Source organism: Eimeria tenella, genomic scaffold (genome assembly GCF_000499545.2).
Source record: "Eimeria tenella Houghton genomic scaffold, Eth_scaff39, whole genome shotgun sequence".
NCBI lineage: Eukaryota > Apicomplexa > Conoidasida > Eucoccidiorida > Eimeriidae > Eimeria > Eimeria tenella.
In genome coordinates, this window is record NW_013543318.1 from 101,374 (window position 1) to 118,442 (window position 17,069).

The 17,069-nt window shown below is 51.4% G+C and overlaps 3 protein-coding genes across 3 annotated transcripts; 2 read left to right on the forward strand and 1 right to left on the reverse strand.

The window, feature by feature from the left end:
• Positions 1 to 135: 135 nt before the first annotated feature.
• ETH_00007370 (myosin light chain TgMLC1, putative) lies at positions 136 to 1,329 on the reverse strand (the record flags this gene model as incomplete). The annotated part of the gene is made up of 4 exons (XM_013376663.1): positions 136 to 187; positions 350 to 441; positions 603 to 892; positions 1,152 to 1,329. 4 exons carry the CDS (start codon positions 1,327 to 1,329, stop codon positions 136 to 138), a joined length of 612 nt encoding a protein of 203 aa, XP_013232117.1.
• Positions 1,330 to 7,328: 5,999 nt separating this feature from the next.
• On the forward strand, positions 7,329 to 10,495 carry ETH_00007375 (uncharacterized protein; the record flags this gene model as incomplete). Its single annotated transcript, XM_013376664.1, has 2 exons — positions 7,329 to 9,839; positions 10,199 to 10,495. 2 exons carry the CDS (start codon positions 7,329 to 7,331, stop codon positions 10,493 to 10,495), a joined length of 2,808 nt encoding a protein of 935 aa, XP_013232118.1.
• Positions 10,496 to 12,339: 1,844 nt separating this feature from the next.
• ETH_00007380 (uncharacterized protein) lies at positions 12,340 to 13,893 on the forward strand (the record flags this gene model as incomplete). Its single annotated transcript, XM_013376665.1, has 1 exon — positions 12,340 to 13,893. One exon carries the CDS (start codon positions 12,340 to 12,342, stop codon positions 13,891 to 13,893), a length of 1,554 nt encoding a protein of 517 aa, XP_013232119.1.
• Positions 13,894 to 17,069: the final 3,176 nt, after the last annotated feature.

Here is a 17,069-nt window from a genome sequence, read left to right on the forward strand (position 1 = left end):
AGCAAATGATAAATCCGCGGTTTATGTCTTTAAATTCAAAAACACTCAAAGCTATCAAGGGGCCCGGCCTGACATTCAAGTCTCGCTATCTCCCCGTTCGTCCCATTATTAGTGAAATGCATTCCTCCCCTTATCTCACCGCGTGCAGAAGTCTCTGTAATCGACTGTATTGCCGCTGAAGAACTTCCTGTAGAGCAACAATATGCGACAGTACAGAACACCAGATCCCGTAACATTCGCAAGTTTACTCAAGTTGGCTGAACATGAATGCTCATCAAGGTCACACTCATCATGCCCAGGAACGCAGCTATGTATCTGCTACAAGAAACTGAGGTTGAGACAAACTTACGATTCGACCACGCTCATTTCCTCCTTGGTGAGAGGCTCGCCGAAGGTCATCAAAATGTTGCGCATTTGCTGCACAGTCAAGGTACCAGTTCCCTGTTCACCAACAAGAGGACAAGTTCACGCATCGTTAACAGTCCAGTACTTGAATATCCCCAAAGCATATACGCTTTCACACGAAATACATGGTCAAACCAAAGATATTACCCAGCAGCAGCTGCAGCAACAGCACTTCATCCAAACAGCAAAAGACTAACATTCGGGTCAAAGTGAGCAAATGCTCCGACGAGATCTTCAATGTTGTCTTCAGGATGAGTGCTCTGGGCTGCGAACTGCTGGAAGGTGGCGTAGTCAAGTTGGTTTCCATTCTCTTGTTCGCATTTTTCGACATCTGCATATGAAGGAGCGAGGCCGAGCTGCCTGGCCAGCACTGCGGCATCTGAAGTTGAGACTTTGCCGCCTGAGGCTTTCTCGTTGTACTTCTGTTGCATTTCGTCGTTTTCTACCATTTCTTTCAAAGCCTCTTCCATGTCTTCATCAGCCTCGCCTGCAGCGCAGTGGCCACATCGGGGCGGTCCTCACTAATGCAGACGGCGCGCGTTTGTTTGTTTTCACCCATTAAAAGATGAAACAAGAACACAAAAGACTGCAAAATATACTCTATTTGGCAGTCTAAAGGGCACGTGAAGGCCCAGCGCTGCCGCCAACGACACCAGCTCGCTGTGTGGCAGCAAAAGGGATTCTAAGGCCACAAGTTTGACTCTAATTCACTCTAAGTGACAAGCTAAGTGGCTCGGGCAGCTGACCTTCTGATTCCGAGTGCTCTGAGCCGTACGCATCATCCTCAGGAACAGGCTTGGGCTTCCACTCAAAACCCGGAATCCACATGAAGTAATTGAGCTCCTCATCATAGGGCTCCAAGACCTCCCCTGGGCGGGGAAGCTTGTGATAGCAAATGGGGCATCCTTTTTCGGCCCGGCCCATTTTCTTGACTTTTCCCGAGGGACAGGTAGCTGCTGGGGGGCCGTTGCCGCTCCAGAGGTGGTAACAGAGTGAGGGAGGAAGGGGGGAGCGGGATGAGCTGAACAGCAACATTAAGGCATCTAGGAAAGCAAATGCTATTTGGCTGGTCATCGGGGGACAAAGCATCACAGGGAACGAGAACATATACCACATGTCTGCATAGCAGCGGCGCTGTACTCCCGCCGGTGCCGGGGCATCCGCGGAACAAAATCCCGCATGGCTTTGACTGCCCAGTATTAGGTTGCAACGACTTTGCAGCCAGGATGAAGCAGTCAGCAGCCGCAGCTGCTGCGCAACAGGCCCTGCTCCCGGCACACTCGACAAAGGGGGTCAGCAGTGCAGCTCACAGCGTTAAAGAGCCTTTCCCTAAATATGCGATGCCATTAAGGCCTCTATATTGAGGGTGGGTTCATACAGTACAGCTAAGAGACTCAAAAATAAGCACTGCGAGAATCGCTAGAAAGCAATCGATGCAGTTCTCACAGCCGCACCAAGGGGGAGATTGAAGCGGAGGTGTTGACGCTGTTTCCGCCGGCACAGGGGAATCTTCGAGTCGTACAATAAACTTTTCGATTCAAATCGGGAACTATTTCGTACATGCAGGGAAGCACTGACCCAAGATGCAGGTGGTGGTGGGGCACCTGCGAGCCTCAACAAGCCACGCGTCACAGACGATGGACGGTCCATACAGCTGGTGAAAGGTCGATCCAGCGAAACTTAAAGAAACAAGGCGCATTTTTTCAAAATACCCAAACACTTGAGCTCCACATTAATAATTGTAGCACGTAAATCATTGTAGTATCTCTTATCCCTCCACTCAGATGGTGCCAGCCTCCCCGGGCTTTAGCAGCAAAGTCTCTGCCGTTTCTGCACGGGCCTGGGTTGCGCCCACCAGTAATAAAGCCGTTTATCTAAGTTGGAGTTTAATGCAAATAATGTCATCAAATTGAAGCCATAACACGATTCATTGCCGCCGAGGCTACGCTGCGCCCTGTGGACGGGAGATGGTCGTTCGATGGCTTCTTGTTGGGCCTGATTCGGGAGCACAGCAGATCAATTTCCATATTTTTTCCATATTCTGTCAAGCCACCCCCACAATTATCGAGTCGTTGAATAAATCAATTGTAAAGATGGTCTTCGCGCTCCCTACTGGGTGGCGGGGCCTTAACCTACGGTTGCCTGAGTTAGATATGCGGGCGAACAGTAGGTGAGTTGCTGGAAAATAGGAAAAATTGTTCGAGACAGTTGCAGTACAGGTGCTTACACTGCAGCATTCTTTGTGATTCTTTCCAGTTCCCACCAAACAACAATTCGTATTCAATATATGACTTGCCAAACCCACATTTTTGCTGCATTTCTATGTCATTCCTTCCTGCATCCTTGCCCGGAGTTACAGTTTTTTGAAGTTGTACCACTTTCGTAATAGTTGATGTTACATTGTATCCATACGCCAAACTGTTGGGGGTCACTGCATGCACCAGAGAGGCTGAGAACGAAGGAGAGGTAGTGAAAGTGTTTACTTGTGTCATTAGTGTATTCGTCCCATGTGCTGCCTTCAAAGGTGTAGCAAGCGGCTTTAGTGGTATAAGGGCCGTAAGGAATTCAATATGATGATTATTCAAAATTATATATTTTTTGGACATGCTTAAATAGGGGAAACAAATACATCTTTATCGGAGCCTATTTATAAGAAAAACCCGGCGTGAATGCACGCAGACCTGCGGCTTCTATAGCTATCTTTTTCTCTGCTTTACAATGCAGAAGTAAGACCTTAATTATGCAGCTGGAGCCTTAGTTGTGCAGCTTGCGTAGCGAGAGGCGGGCACTCACAAATGTTCATCAATAGGTGGGCATCAACAGCAGTTAAAACGGATCCAAATGGCATTAATCATTTCAATGCCACATTATTTTGGCCTAAAGCTATCTTGTACATCATTTTGGCCTAAAGATATCTTGTTTGGGGTGCGAAAGTGGTACGTAAAGAAGACCCTATTCTTGAAAGCATGCAAATCTGATCGAGTCATACTGGCGGATTCTGCATGCTTCAGAATCCCGCATTGTCACACTTTAATATTGAAAAATTTCTTGTTCGCCTTTGTGCCGCTTTCTTCTTCAAAAGATTCATTTGGACTTGATAGGAATTCGCTTCTTATGAACGAAAACTTATACGGCTTCGGGAGTGTCTCGCTGCGACCATATGCTCCACAAATCCTTCTGGCATATAACCAAAAGAAACAGAAAAGCTTATCTACAGTTCTAGCCGAATTTCCCTCTTTCTAACTTTGTCTGCAATGCTTCGCAAAGCACTCAAAGCTAGACTGAGTCGCTGACCAGTCATGCAGTTGCTGCCTGCCATTTTCTCAACACCAGAAGTTATCTCAGTAATTGCTCCATGTTTACCCAAGCTGTCCTTCACACGCCTGTAATGCTGGCAACGCACTGAATCCACAGGCCTCCTACCTCTGTGTTTCCTTTGAACAACTGCTTCCGGATTTGCGCAGTGAAACCCGCAGTCTGCAGCGGTGAACCAGAGTTTTGACAAGAGCATACGACAGTACTAACTTGTTTCCCTATTGGTAAGGACCTCTGCGAGGTGCCGTGTCTGCAGAGCCGTTGAGTAAGGCACTGGCGACCCCTCAAAGGCCGCCATCCACTTCCGAGTTATTTTCTGACTGAGCCATACTTAGAGGCCCTTTGCTTTCACAGCGCTTTAAAGAGAGGTGGAGGCCCACCTTCGCTGAAGACTTTGCATGCAGGCTTTTTTTTCCATTGTTTGCATGTGTTTTTGACTGAGCAACATGCATGTTCAACAAAAGTTGTAATGCCAGAAACGGTGAATGCTGAGTTCAGCTTGGAGCTGTGTGAGAAAAGGAGTGAAGGCAAGCTAACCTACGGGCCACTGGGGTCTATGGTCTCACCAGGTGCCATCCTAGGCGGATGCATATGTAGCTTAATGTGTCACAGCTTACTCGTCGGATGAATTGCAAACAGTTTTAATTGATGAAACTGGAATCTACGAAGCCTGAGGAACGTGTCTGGAGGTGCTAGGCAACGAACAGCTGGAGAAGACACTCTAGCAGTTTTGAATGCGCATACTTGGGAGCCATCAAAGGTGATTACAAGTTCAAAAATGTGTTTGGCGCTAAGTCATAAGTGTCCAGGTAACCGCGTTAGGTCCACTAATTCTCTGGCACGAATTGCTGGCACTAAATCTCTCTCCGCGGCCACCGATGCGGCGATGCCTTTGCGCAATCAGAGAGCTATGAAGGTGTGACTTGAGTTTCTGGGGAGCATAGTCAAAGCAAGTTTCCTTTTTGTCAGAATTTGTCAGGCTGTCGCTTAAGAACTATGCACGCAGTACCAGCATAGTCCTACATTTCTGCTGATGTGCTGCGCCTGGCGCCTTTTTCCCTCATATAATAGCCAGGAAAGAGAAACAAATATTTTTTCCCTTGGAAGCCGTTCGTTTTCCCCGTAATTGTTTCTTTTGCTAGCTGTGGCTTGAGGCAATGCATAATCACTGACCCCACCATGAGCTAGCCACAGTGCCTTCAGAACAATACACTGGTTTTGAATGCAAAGGCATCCAATGGAGTGGAAGCTCGTGAGTCTTTCTCCATAAGCCAACTCGCAAAAGCACTCACTGTCTGCTGTCGTGGGGCGCTACCACGGTGCATTTCACTCATCATTCATGGAATAATGCATTAGGTATTATTATGTGTACATTGCTGAAGTAAAGTGATTCATCCTGCCTGTTGTTCTAGGTCTGGTACTACGTAAGTCACTTAATCCACTCATGTAGCCACAAAAGCTGCCAAGCGCATACCGACTAATTTCGCGTGCAGTTGTTCCTTTACTATGCCTGAGAAGTCAGATCCTGCCTTAGTATTCATTTCTCTTATTTCTGGTTGCATCAGATCATGAACTCCACCATGTGTATACCGCACTACTCAGTGTACATGGTGAGACTGGGTGGCGGAATGCTACACCCCGAGTACCTGTTTCAGGGGTGCCCTAGCGCCTGAAGACTCGCTGGCTGAGAATAACCTCGCGTTGACTGAGAATAAAAGTTAAATTTGGGACTAGAGCAAGCATTTCGCAGCACTATCCCTACAGAAACATGCAGATCTTGTAGACGTGAGCCACGGCACCTCGCATGGGCCGCAGCAGTTGGCACTGCTGCCTCACTTAAACAGCGCTTCTAAAGTTTTCGATATGAATTGTTTATCTTGCTTTATTCTCAAAAAGCACTTTCCTTTCAATTTAGCGAAGGAAGGCGACAAAGGGTCTTGCGTTCTCACTCAGCCTCGCTCTCTTGGTACGCTGGAGCTTGCGAGCTGGCGCAGAGCCTAGGGGAGGCGGCACCCTTGGGGCCATCGGTTTGCTGTTTTCCTGGCTGGTGTTTATATCGTTCGTCTTTCTTTTGTATGGAGGGCCTGTACAATATATTCTTCATGTCCAAGTGAGATGGATTGGCCTCCGGCAGCATCAACTGCGCACTGGCCGACGCCGCCACCTGGCATTCCCATCCCGTAAGCTGGTGGGGTCAGGGGTTTTCTCTACATTTTTTGGCCAACGGCGATTTCCGAATTTTCCCCATCTTTGTGCTTGGCTCCTCTCAAGCTAGAGGCCCTAGAGGGGGCGCTTTGAGACGCCGTAGTCTCAGAGCATCCACAGGACGTTCGTCTGTTCCCGCACATCATCTGTTTCCTTGCCCGCAGTGTATCGACACCAGATGGAATGCATTTTTTACTCTTTATTTGCTACTTTTGAGCTGATCTGCGCCAAGAACAAATGAAGGGCCGCCGCATCTCTGTGTCGCGATCCTCTGAAACCCACTGATGGGCGTGTCTTCTTCCGAAAGGGCATCCGCGGGCTTTTCGGACTTCTCCCGCAGCCTCAAGGGCAAACAAAGGGAAATGTGCATTTACTGTTCACTTGGTTCTTTCTACTGCGAAACGACAGCCCTCCAGAAACCGGTCACTTGTGGGGCTGATTGATCCTGCAGTTCTATTTCGGCTCCCGCGGTGCAGCGGGTGTCTACGTCCACGGGGTGAATACGCACCTATATCAATTGATTCGTGGCGACAAAGTGTAGTTGGGGCATTGGGCTGTCTGTGAGCAGCTGCAGTGCTTCCACGCCGCAACCAACAGCTCGTTTGCGCTATCCATATGCATTCATGCTAGCGGTCAGGCAGCACCGGTTTCGGCGCCTTCTTATTTTGGACCTTAGCAATAGCAGGAAGCGCCTCACCCAGTGTGACTGAGGGGAGCACGAGTTCAATTTTCTGCTGCAATACACAGAGCAGAACGCCTACACCGCAGAGGACAGGCAGGTGTTCCCTGCCTTCCGCTGCTTTCCTGAGGAGGGACGAGCGCACGCGTCATCTATGGTTTTAAGAAGTGATATCGGGAGGGCCATTGCCAGTTCGGAGTCCCCAGGCTTCCTGGCGGATTCGCACGCCGTGTGGATCCCCCTTTCTGGAACTGTCACCTGGGTTGTAGGTACACCGCAGCCTGCGGGAGGCTGAGCACTTGATTCAGCAGCCACATTTCCCCTTGTTGAATAAAGTACTAGTGAAGTAACCAGCAGCCTCCAGGAGCTCCCGTGCTTGCCCGCCGCAGCGCTCGGCGGGTCCCGTAAACAAAGTGGCTCTCTCGTGTTGCGTTTGATGGAGGGCCTCCGACAGTTCTCGCGTTTTATTATCCGAGTTTGGTTTGCTGTTGCCGCGCTATAGCCTTCTTGAATTCGCCTTGAAGGGGCGCTGGTGGTCGCTGGGAGGCAGCTGATGTGTGTAGCACACATTGTCCTCATTGTATGTTGTTTCTGTCCGTGTTCGCTTCGCCTGGTTGCAAGTTGCTGAATTAAAGTTTCACTGTGCACTTGAAAAGCATCTATTTTTATTTTTGTCTTCTTGTTCCTGCCAGCCTCTCAGCGGTGCAGTTCCCACAGACGGGCAATGGACGGCGACCTGCAGCAGCAGCAGCCGGGGATAGCGGCGAGCTCTTCTTACGGCCGCCCCTTCCAGACTATGGTGATAAGAGACACTCCAGGGTCTTGTATTGTCCCGGACTCCCTCTCCGACTCGCTGGCGCGTCAGCTCTCAGCGCAGCTCTCCAGCAGCGGCCGCATTTCCACGGACAGGTCCCCCTGTCTGCTGCCTTCCCCCTCCCCCCCCGCTGCAGTTTCGCAGTGGGAGGGGGCGGCGGTGGCAGCAAGCGGCGCTGTCTATCACGGGACTGGGGCCAGTCCCGGGCTGGTGGGAGAGTGGAGCCCCGGCGGGTCTGTGCCCGCCAGTTTGTTGCTAAGTTCAAGTACCTCTTCGGGCGTGCAGCAGCGGCGCGAATTCAAAACTGCAGCAGAGACGATGAGTGCTTCCAGCGGCGCAGTTACTGGGGAAGACGGCTCTGCTTTCCTCGCCGCTTCCAGCCGGATCGCCGGCCACCCCACGCCGGCCACGCAGCAGCAGCCCATGGGTCTCGCGTACAGCCTCCAGTGCGCAGGCAGGATGGGCAGTATGGCCCCTCTGCTCTCCTCTGATGTACAGGCAGATGTTGTTCGTTTCGTGGTAGATGAACAGGGGCACCAGCGCATGCGCAGGGACTCTGCGTTGGATCTGCAGGCCCCTCCTGGCTACGAATCTATAGACCTATCTGTAGCGCCTTCCCTCGAGGCGCGACCCGTGGCCGAGCAGGATGTGCTTATTCAAGAGTTCAATGCACGCTCCAGAATTGGGTTTCCCGCCTCGGGAGAAGGCACCTTGGGCCTCGAAGCTGGGTTTTGTGGACAGCAGCCACAGCCAGACTTCGCGAGGCGGCGGTCCTCGACCCTCTCGCCGTCTTCGCAGACAGCACGCGACAGAGCCGCCGCCCGAAAAGGAAGGAGTCAGCGGACCACACTGGACACTCCTTCCCCTTCTGTGGAGTCTGCTGCGTCTGCGCCACCTGTCAGCTTTACCCAGAACACCGGGGGGAGGGATGGGATGGCCCTGGCCAGATCCGAGCCACTGGAAAACGAGAAGAGTCACGACCCCGTGCATATGGATGTGGGTTTGTCTATGAGCAAATTGCAGGGGGAGGTCAGGTCGTTTGTGAGTATTCTGTACGACTCCGTCTTCAATTCAAGTCCGACATGGCAGGTGCCGATGTACACGTCGGCGGCCCGCGGCGTACACACCCCGCAGCTGCCGGACGTTGTCGTTACCATGCACTCGCCCTGGTGCACAAGGAAACAGTGGCTGGACCCGCAGCTCGTCGGTGGCCGACCTCTTGAACACCCTGTTTTTGACCAAGGAACGGGCCACGCGGACGCACTTAGACAGCTCACAGCCCTGAAGTCGTGCATAGGGGACTTCGCGGTCACAGTGGAGTGCGTGCAAGCTTGCGTCGCCGGGCCCGGTCGCCTCTCTTGTGCCCTGAGAGGCACCCTGGTCGCCCCGGGCCTCCTGTCTCGCGACCCCGAAGTCAACGAGCCAGGCCGGGACGGCCACCCTCAAGCTCCCAAGATGGGCCGCTTTGCTCATTTCCTCACGCTTATCCCGAAACACCTCAACGATGACGCCGCAGACCCTTCAGGCGACGGCAGCAGGAATACGGTCCCAACAGATCCCCACCCCTGGATTTTGGTCGCTCGGAGTTTGTATTTTTTGATCGAGTCTGAAATGTTCGTGGCTATTAATGCGTCAGAAGGAACAGGGGGCGCTGCGCACATTTCCTCTCAGGTTGTCAGTGGCCATTCGCTATTGTGTGATGCGGATCTCAGCCCAGGAATCCCCAACGGCTTCGAAGCCCCCCTCAGCGTTCCAGCAGGAAGGGGCTCGCGAAGCGTGGGGCAGCTGCAGGAGCTGGCTGAGCAGCATGTGGCTCCAAAGAACACCCCATTGAGCTGTTTGTCGCTAATGCTAAAGCCTGCCATTGCTTTGGGGCACGACCGAGGCGTGCCTCTTCCTGGGAAGGCCAGGGGCTCGCTGCCTTCCTGCGACGACCTCCCTACGGGAGCCGAATGCATGAAGGCTGCAGTGGCCCAACTCGCGACGGGTCTGCTTGCAGATTCTCCTACTCGAAATCAGCAGCACATGACGGGCTCGGCTGCGTGGACCGCTTTTATGCACAATCCAGCGCCGCGGCAGCGGCGCAGCCGCAAGAAAAAGAAGTCGAGACAGGCAGGAACAAATGCTTCAGACCCAGAGACGCAATTGCTCTCCAGTAGTAGTCTTTCGGCTGTTGTTTCCCAGTCTGCATCGTTCCAGCTGCCAGCCACTCTTCAGCTGCAGTCCTTCGAGCAGCAAGCCATGCAAGACAGACGCGACGACCTCCTCAGCCTCACGTCTTTGCCGTCTAAAGGTATATTGACCCTTCCGGGCTCCCAAGGGGTCCCTCCAGATGCCTTTGAACGGACTGTTTTCGTCTCGTGGATTCCAAGAGCCGCACGTGCCCAGGAGCACACGGACAAGGAAGAAGCGGAGGAAAAGGTAGGAAAATGCACAAGTGTTGCCGGATTGGATTTGCGAACGTGCCACTGCTCATATTGTAATTGGATGTTGGTGAGTTTTGTTTCATCGGGCTGCATCTGTAGTGTTCCTCGGTTACTCGGCAACTCCGCTTGTATCTTTGTATCTGTTTTCTTGTGTTTGGCAAACACCGGTTGTTTTGTTGAGCAGCTGGTCTTTTGTTTCATAGATTTTGGCCAAAAGGTTACCTGTAAACTCTAAGGCCCTAAACGCTGAAACACCAAGCCCTGGAGTGTATATTTGTAGACGCAGCGCACGCATGCTGGCTAGCGGCGCAATTCTGCTGCCTGGTTGTTTGGTATGTTTTGTTTGTGGCGCAGCTGAAGACGGTTCTTTCGAGCGAGTTGGGTATTTGCGGAATTGAGCGCGTCTTGGTATTCCCACCTCGGGGCTCTCACTGTTGCATCACCTTTTTCAACTCGGAGGCATCCATGGCTTTCTTGTTAGAGTATGCTGGCGGCACGTTTACACCCAACACGGAGAAGTTTAAGAAGCGCATCTGCGCCTCCTTCAATGTTGAATTTGACAGAGGTATTCAGAGAGTTTTCATTCGTATTGAAGGGGTGAAGCTGATGCCCCCGGCAGGTCGCGCCGCCGACACGGAGCCGAAGTCTTAGGCCCTGGTATTTATTAAGCATCCATACTTGACCGTCCAAGCACTGCCTTGTTCGACTCATTTCAATACACCGAATTGTATTTATAGTTATAGTTTCTATATTGTATGCAATTGTCCTTAATTTCCCCCACACCCCGTTTACAAATGGTCTCCACCTCGCCGACGTGGCCCCACGTGGAGATGTGTTTTTGAGCTTGTGTTGATTGAAAGCCCACATTGCTCAGGTCTGCGTGCGTTTATCGGCATCGGCCGTCTGATATAATATTCGCACTCATCGTTATTTGCCGGTCGCTCCTCCTCCAGGAAACTGGCACGCGTGACAGATGAACTCACAGAGCCGCGCTCAGTCTCAGGAAGCTGTAGAGTATGTCTGCCAAGTATTTCGCTTGTTCTTTCCATCCGGCGACTTGGGTAAAACTCGCCGTAGAATGGGTCATAACACTGCTTAACTATGCTGTAGTGTACATCTGCCCAGCAGAAGCGCACATAGATTCGTCCGCATTCTGCTGGTATCGCATGCAATAACGACTGCGTAGATGTCCGTTCGGGCCGTTTTGATAACCGTGGCCTCACTGCGTCGCCAATACAGGGAACCGCTCATGGTGGTTTTGCGTGTTCGCGCCTTATCGAGGGTGACTCGTGCATTTGACAGCCGACGCTGTCCATGTTGTGCCAAATGGCATTGATTGCTGTCAGGTCCCCTTTGGCCTTAGTTCGTGCACTTGTTTTCGACCGTGGGTGGTGTACAATCTGGCTTTGCGCATATTTAGTAGATATAAGAAGTATCATGTTTGGCTCCGCCTCAATGTTTTCCGGTACACACAGACGGGTTGATTTCTACTAAGGAATGTTTCACGGGTGACGCCTACATGCAAGAGCGTGGCTTTTAGCTGGCCCCATACTTATAGTAGTCGTTACTACTTAGAGTCCGCACGCAGTATGGTGCGGCCGACGCAAGGTGCGGATCTGGCGCACTGCAGCGATGTAGTGTCTGCTAGACTTGACAAGTTGCTTAGGCCGGAGTGACTAAGCTTATGGCCGCCGAGCTGGAGTGCAGCGAACCCCTTTCTGTGCCCATCTGTAGTCTAGGTAGTCGCGCAGACAGACTCATGTTTGCGGAGTATGATAGTGCGTCCTTGGCATTTTGGGCTATGAAGCTGCTGAATAAGCGCTCATTCGTAGAGGCGCATGTATGCATTCTGAGCAAACATGAGCAAAACTACCCAGGTCAGCTGCTCAGTGCATGCACCGTCTTGGAGTAGCGATGTCCAGTGGTACAGCGGCTAACTTTGTTGGAGCGCCGTGCCCAGCTCAGCAGAACCCATAAGGGCGACGTGAGAAGTATAATGGAAGAAGATGTATCATTACGCAATGTATACGCATTGTATCGATACATTATGTCTCCGCAACCGTCAGTAGTTGGTGTTGTGAACCGGCTCAGTCTCTTGTGGTAAGTAGTGCATGAACTGATGCCTCTATTGGCTTTTGCCATGTTGTAGTTTCTTGTAGTCAGCAACAACACCTGATCGAAGATTTTATTGGTTAACGCTAGCAGTAAGAGCGGCAATTAAGGAAAATACAACAGAGAGACCAGTGGACACTCGCGAGCATCCGTCCTTGGTCACAGCCCTGATCCCTGTACAGCGGGACCTCGTTGACGTGGTTTGCTTTTGCTCTGACTTTGTCTAATGCAAAACACGATGTGCAGCACGTGTGAATGAATTCTTTTTGTGTTACGCACATCCTTTTCCCCAATTCATCCTTGTTCTCTGCTTCGCTACGCCGCCACAATCGCAGCGGCCAAAGCCGACGCAGGTGTGCGGCACTGCAAAATCCCGTTGCACAATGGAAGGCGACGAGAGCTGCTGCCAGTCCAATTTTTCCATCCCTCATTGTGACTGCTGGAAGCAGACTTCTGAGAAGGGGGAACACTTCTGCAAAAGTCGCGCTCGTCCCGGCGCTGCTGCTGACGCCTCGCACGAGCACCGGAGAGATAGTGACTTTCAATCGGCTTCAGATGCCCAACGAGGCGATGACAAAAAGTCAGAAGAAAGGAGGAGCCAAGGCCGAATCAGCAATGCCTTAGTTAGCGCTGGGGGCGGGCTAACAGCCCTGTTTCTGGGCGCGCTGTCGTTTGCCTTGTCAGCTGGCCTCCTGGTGGTATTCTACGCGGCGGTCTGCTGCCTGATCGCCGGTGTAGACTTTACAGAGAGCGCTGTCGGCCGTTTTATGTTCGATCAAGCTCCGCTTTTGGAGAAGCTCGCCCGACTACCCCTAAACGTAGCTGTCGTATTCGTGCGGGCGACGACCTTTATCTACTTCACATTTATTGAGTGGCTTATCGATTCCTTTCATTTGGTAACGGGTGTTTTGAGGTTCCTGTTAGTAGATCTGGCATTCAACTTGTACGATATGTCCATGGAGTACACGCGTTGGTGCCCGTGGCCGGCGGTCTTGTTATATGGTGCGTTCTGGGCGCTTTTGCTCCAAGGAGTTCTTCTCCTGTTCGACTTTGGCCTTGGTGAACTGTATGAGAAAGTTAGGGCCTACTTATCTCTGCTGAAGTCCGTCGCGGACTTGGCAAGAAGGGGGGAACAACTCGACGCGCTGCACCCTTCATTTCCCTTTTCAGGGGGCAGGCCACAGCGCAGCTACCGCCAGCGCAGTGCTGCGTATTCCTCTACGGCAGAGGAAGCGGGTGGGGTCAGGAAGGTGGCGAACCTCCCCAAGACGGGTGATACTTCAACAGACAGCTTCGCAGCAATGCCCTTCAAGCCATTTGTTTGTCAGGCAGCTACAGACGAAACTGGAAAGTGTTCAGAGGGCTATCTGTCGTCAACTTCGAAAGCCCCCACGGGACTGGCTGGATCTTCTTCCCAGGCTGCAGGAGAGGGCAAAGTGAACAAGCCTGATTTTGATTCGAGGACCTTGAATGCAGACTCGCCAGAAAAAGCGAAAACAGAGACCCTCTTCCGACAGCTCAGAAACAAAGGTACTAACGCCTTGTTCCCCCCAAAGCTAGAGAGAAGAGCGTTCCAGGTGTTCTGTTCAAGCAGTGTGGCAAGCGAGGGCGACACGACGGAGTCTCTGAGTAGGCCTTGCATGGAACTGGAGATGAAAAACGCAGCGGGTTGGCCTCGCGACATTTCTTCTGAACAGCGAAGTGTTGAACCGATGGAACAATTGACCCCAGTGTGCTACGAAATGGAAGAATTCGCGAGTAACTTTCCAGAAAACGCGCCGTTTCTCGAAACCCCCGCTGTCGAAAGTGAGGGCGAATGCGGAGACGCGGATTTTGTAGACCACGAGTGCGAGCCAGAGGAACTTGGCGTCAACAACGATGAGGACTGGTGCATTGTCGCACCCGAGGTCGCCGAGTCAAGCACAAAGTTTTGCTGAGGCGCTGTGGCCGCGACAAGGGAAGTGCCACAAGTGGGTGTTATGGGCACTTCCAGGTTGTTCAGTGCCCACCAGCACAGAGTAGGGTGGTGGCGCATGTCAATTCTCCACTGCACTTCGCAGCGAATTTGCTGCTGTTTAAGGCGGCCTTGCGCGCGCGCAGACTGAATTGCAGACTGAATTGTGAGTCATACCCGCCGAGTGTCTTGCATAGAGCGTGTTGGGCAGTGACTTTTACGGTTGTTTTTTTCATGTTTCCGCTTCATAGGAAGGCATGCGTTGATCCGGGGAGTCTCGCCGGGACAACGTCACGCATCAGCTTATTACGGTTGACCGAAGAAGACGCTGTATGCAGTGTACGACCTACGCCTCTTTTAGCTGTAGGGGAGGACAGCAAGCTTGGCTTGAAGTCACATGAGGGCCTGCATTGACGAACATTCAGAGCCTAGTGGAGGTTCCACACATGCACACTGTGTGAGCAGATAATGAGCCTGCCAACGCAAGAACCAGGGGCTCGCTCTTCGAAAGATGCGAAGATGCAGCTTTGAGCTGCATATGCATCTTTTTGAGAGTTTCGATAACAACAGACATTTTTAGGCATCCAGGAAGATCAGGGTGCAGCTCTCCTGTGCAAAGCATGGCAGTGTCCCAAACTGTTTTAACAAGAACCAGATTACAGGAGCGTTTCTTCTTGTGTCACAAGGCAAGCTGCGTCCTTCTGACAAATGCAGTGCAACCCAGCATACCACCAGAGGCGTTAGGCCTACGATTCACAACTTTGAGCACAGTCGCGCACAGGAATTCACAGGCCAGGAATAGAAATCCCGCGGTGCTGTTTCGTACGCCCCATGTGAGTTCATGCAGCTAGCAATGCCATCAAATCGTATACTGGCTATTCACTGCTACATAGACAAACTGTCTTGGCTGAACAGTTCATTTGTGGTAGCGCAAACTTTGGGTGAAATATCAAAGCATGCTTTTCCCGTCAAAACATGGCAGTAGCTGCTCTTGGCCAGTGTTACATGCAGAGAGTGTAGTAAATCGCCATGAGAAACCAAGAAAGAGGAATTTTGGGTTTTGAACAGAAGATTACTTGGTAGGGAACCAAATAAGTAACTAGGAAGTCGTTCGATGAAACCCTGTTTCATTTGAGCTCATTGAGTTTATCGGTAGCTAGTCAAGTTCTACAGGGTCATCATCTGTATTAGCATCTCGTCAGGCTATTCTCAAGAAAGATTGTCTCCCCGTCACAACAGTAAGCTACGACGACTGCCCAGAACACCAGTAAGGCAGTCTTTGCTGCATTTGCAGCCCTAGAGGCACTGGAGCGCCAGCTAGCAGGTCCGAGCAATATGCGGGCAACGTCGAACCTTTGTACCGCTATTTCTACTCACGGCGGAGATAAAAAGCACAAAACTTAGGTTCTACTGAACGGTGGCAAATTTTCCGCAGAAAGTCTTCCTGGAGGCAGCAGTTCATGACAGCGCTGCAACTCCTGACTTCGGGCATTCCGTGAGTTCTGGGGGGGTTTGTAGAGGTTCATCTACTGCGAGTCAGGTTGTGAGAGAGCACCGGAAGAAGCCAAATACTGATGCTGTTTCTTAGCGTATTGGGCTTCATTTGGGAAGGGTTTTCAGTGTCTGTCACACGCCTCCGGAGGTGACAGCAGAATGGGGCGTAACGGAGCACCAAGGCTAACATTTGCTAACCAGAAACTACCTCTGTGTTGACTCTAATATACCCTCTCAAGCCGCTGAATTCTGCTTAACGACTGCTAGCTCTGGGCTGTTTCCGCGATATTTATTGAGTTTCTCGCCAAGACCCGCAATCAGGACTCTTTGCGTCTCTAAAGGTTATTGAAGAACACAAGGGCGGATATACAGGGCAGCAGGCTGCTTCAGCGGTTAATCTTCATAATTATGCAGCAAAGCTACCGGGAGTTCTCCCGTCGTTCGCCGAATTTATTGCTTCATGCTGAGTGCGCGAACATTTGGTCAGGAAGAGTAGAGAACATGCATCTGACTGCATGGTATGTGCTCATGTTGAAGGAAATGCTAGAGAAACAGGCAAGAGCGTGACGCCGTGGGCTCATTTGGGACACCAACGGAGTACTAAGGTTACAGAAAATCCAGACCTAGGTACTAGCTTGTAGCTGGTGACATTCACACGGTGGCAAAGTAAGTAAACTTAGCAGCGGGTCTGCAGCCAGCTGCAAGACGCGGTAACTGCGACTCGTGGTGAAAGATGGGTCATAAGTGCTGCATATGGCCCTATTCCAGATGCAGCCAAGAACATCAGCTCCTTAGCTGTGCCCTTGGTACTCTCTTTCATTGCGCTAGCAATAGTTGTTCCTAGAGCCAACATACGGAGGCAAAAGTGACGCCTCTTACGTGGCTGGCCAACATAAGGAGACAGAAGTAACGCTTGTAGATTGGCCCACAACATCTGGAGGCATAAGTATGGTCTTGGACTTGGTGAGCCACTGCGTAGATGAGGGTCTCGCGCTGCATGCTTATCTATGACTAACTTGTACGTGTGCCCTAGAACTACTGTGGAAGGCTGTTTGTTAACTAAGCCCCATACTTGAACCCACAGCCCCCAACACGGACCATAGGTGTACAGTTGTGAAGGACTTGTCCTGCTTGGCCGGGGCCAATTTTCACGGAGATAATTTTGCCTCCAAGTCTTAGCAGACAACTTTTAGCATCTTACGCAGTCAGCTACGTCGTCCATACTCATTCAGCCTCAAAAGCATCTACGTAAGGTATACACCGCCATGTCACAGATGTTCCTTCGCGGCCTTTACAGGGACGCCGCAGCTTTCGAACAGCAAACTTAAAAATAGATTTAGATTATCGTTAGTTACAACAACTCAATATCACCGCAGAGAATGGCGATAAGAGGATTTCAAAAAGACGAGGTCTTGTGAGACTTCGGATCAGCAGAGGTGGGGTGGGGCTTCGCAGGGTGCTGCAGGCGCATCTCTTGCCCACCGCCACAGGTGCACCCCACCGCACTTGGGGAATGGCTGACTGCTCAGCATCACTTTTGTGTATTTCAAGCTCGTTCAACTTCAAAATATAGACGGCTCCTTGTGGCGCTGGCCCCAGAAGCTGTAATAGTATTCTCTCACGTGCATTTGGTTGTGTTTACCCCCAAAGACTTCCGTTGCGAAA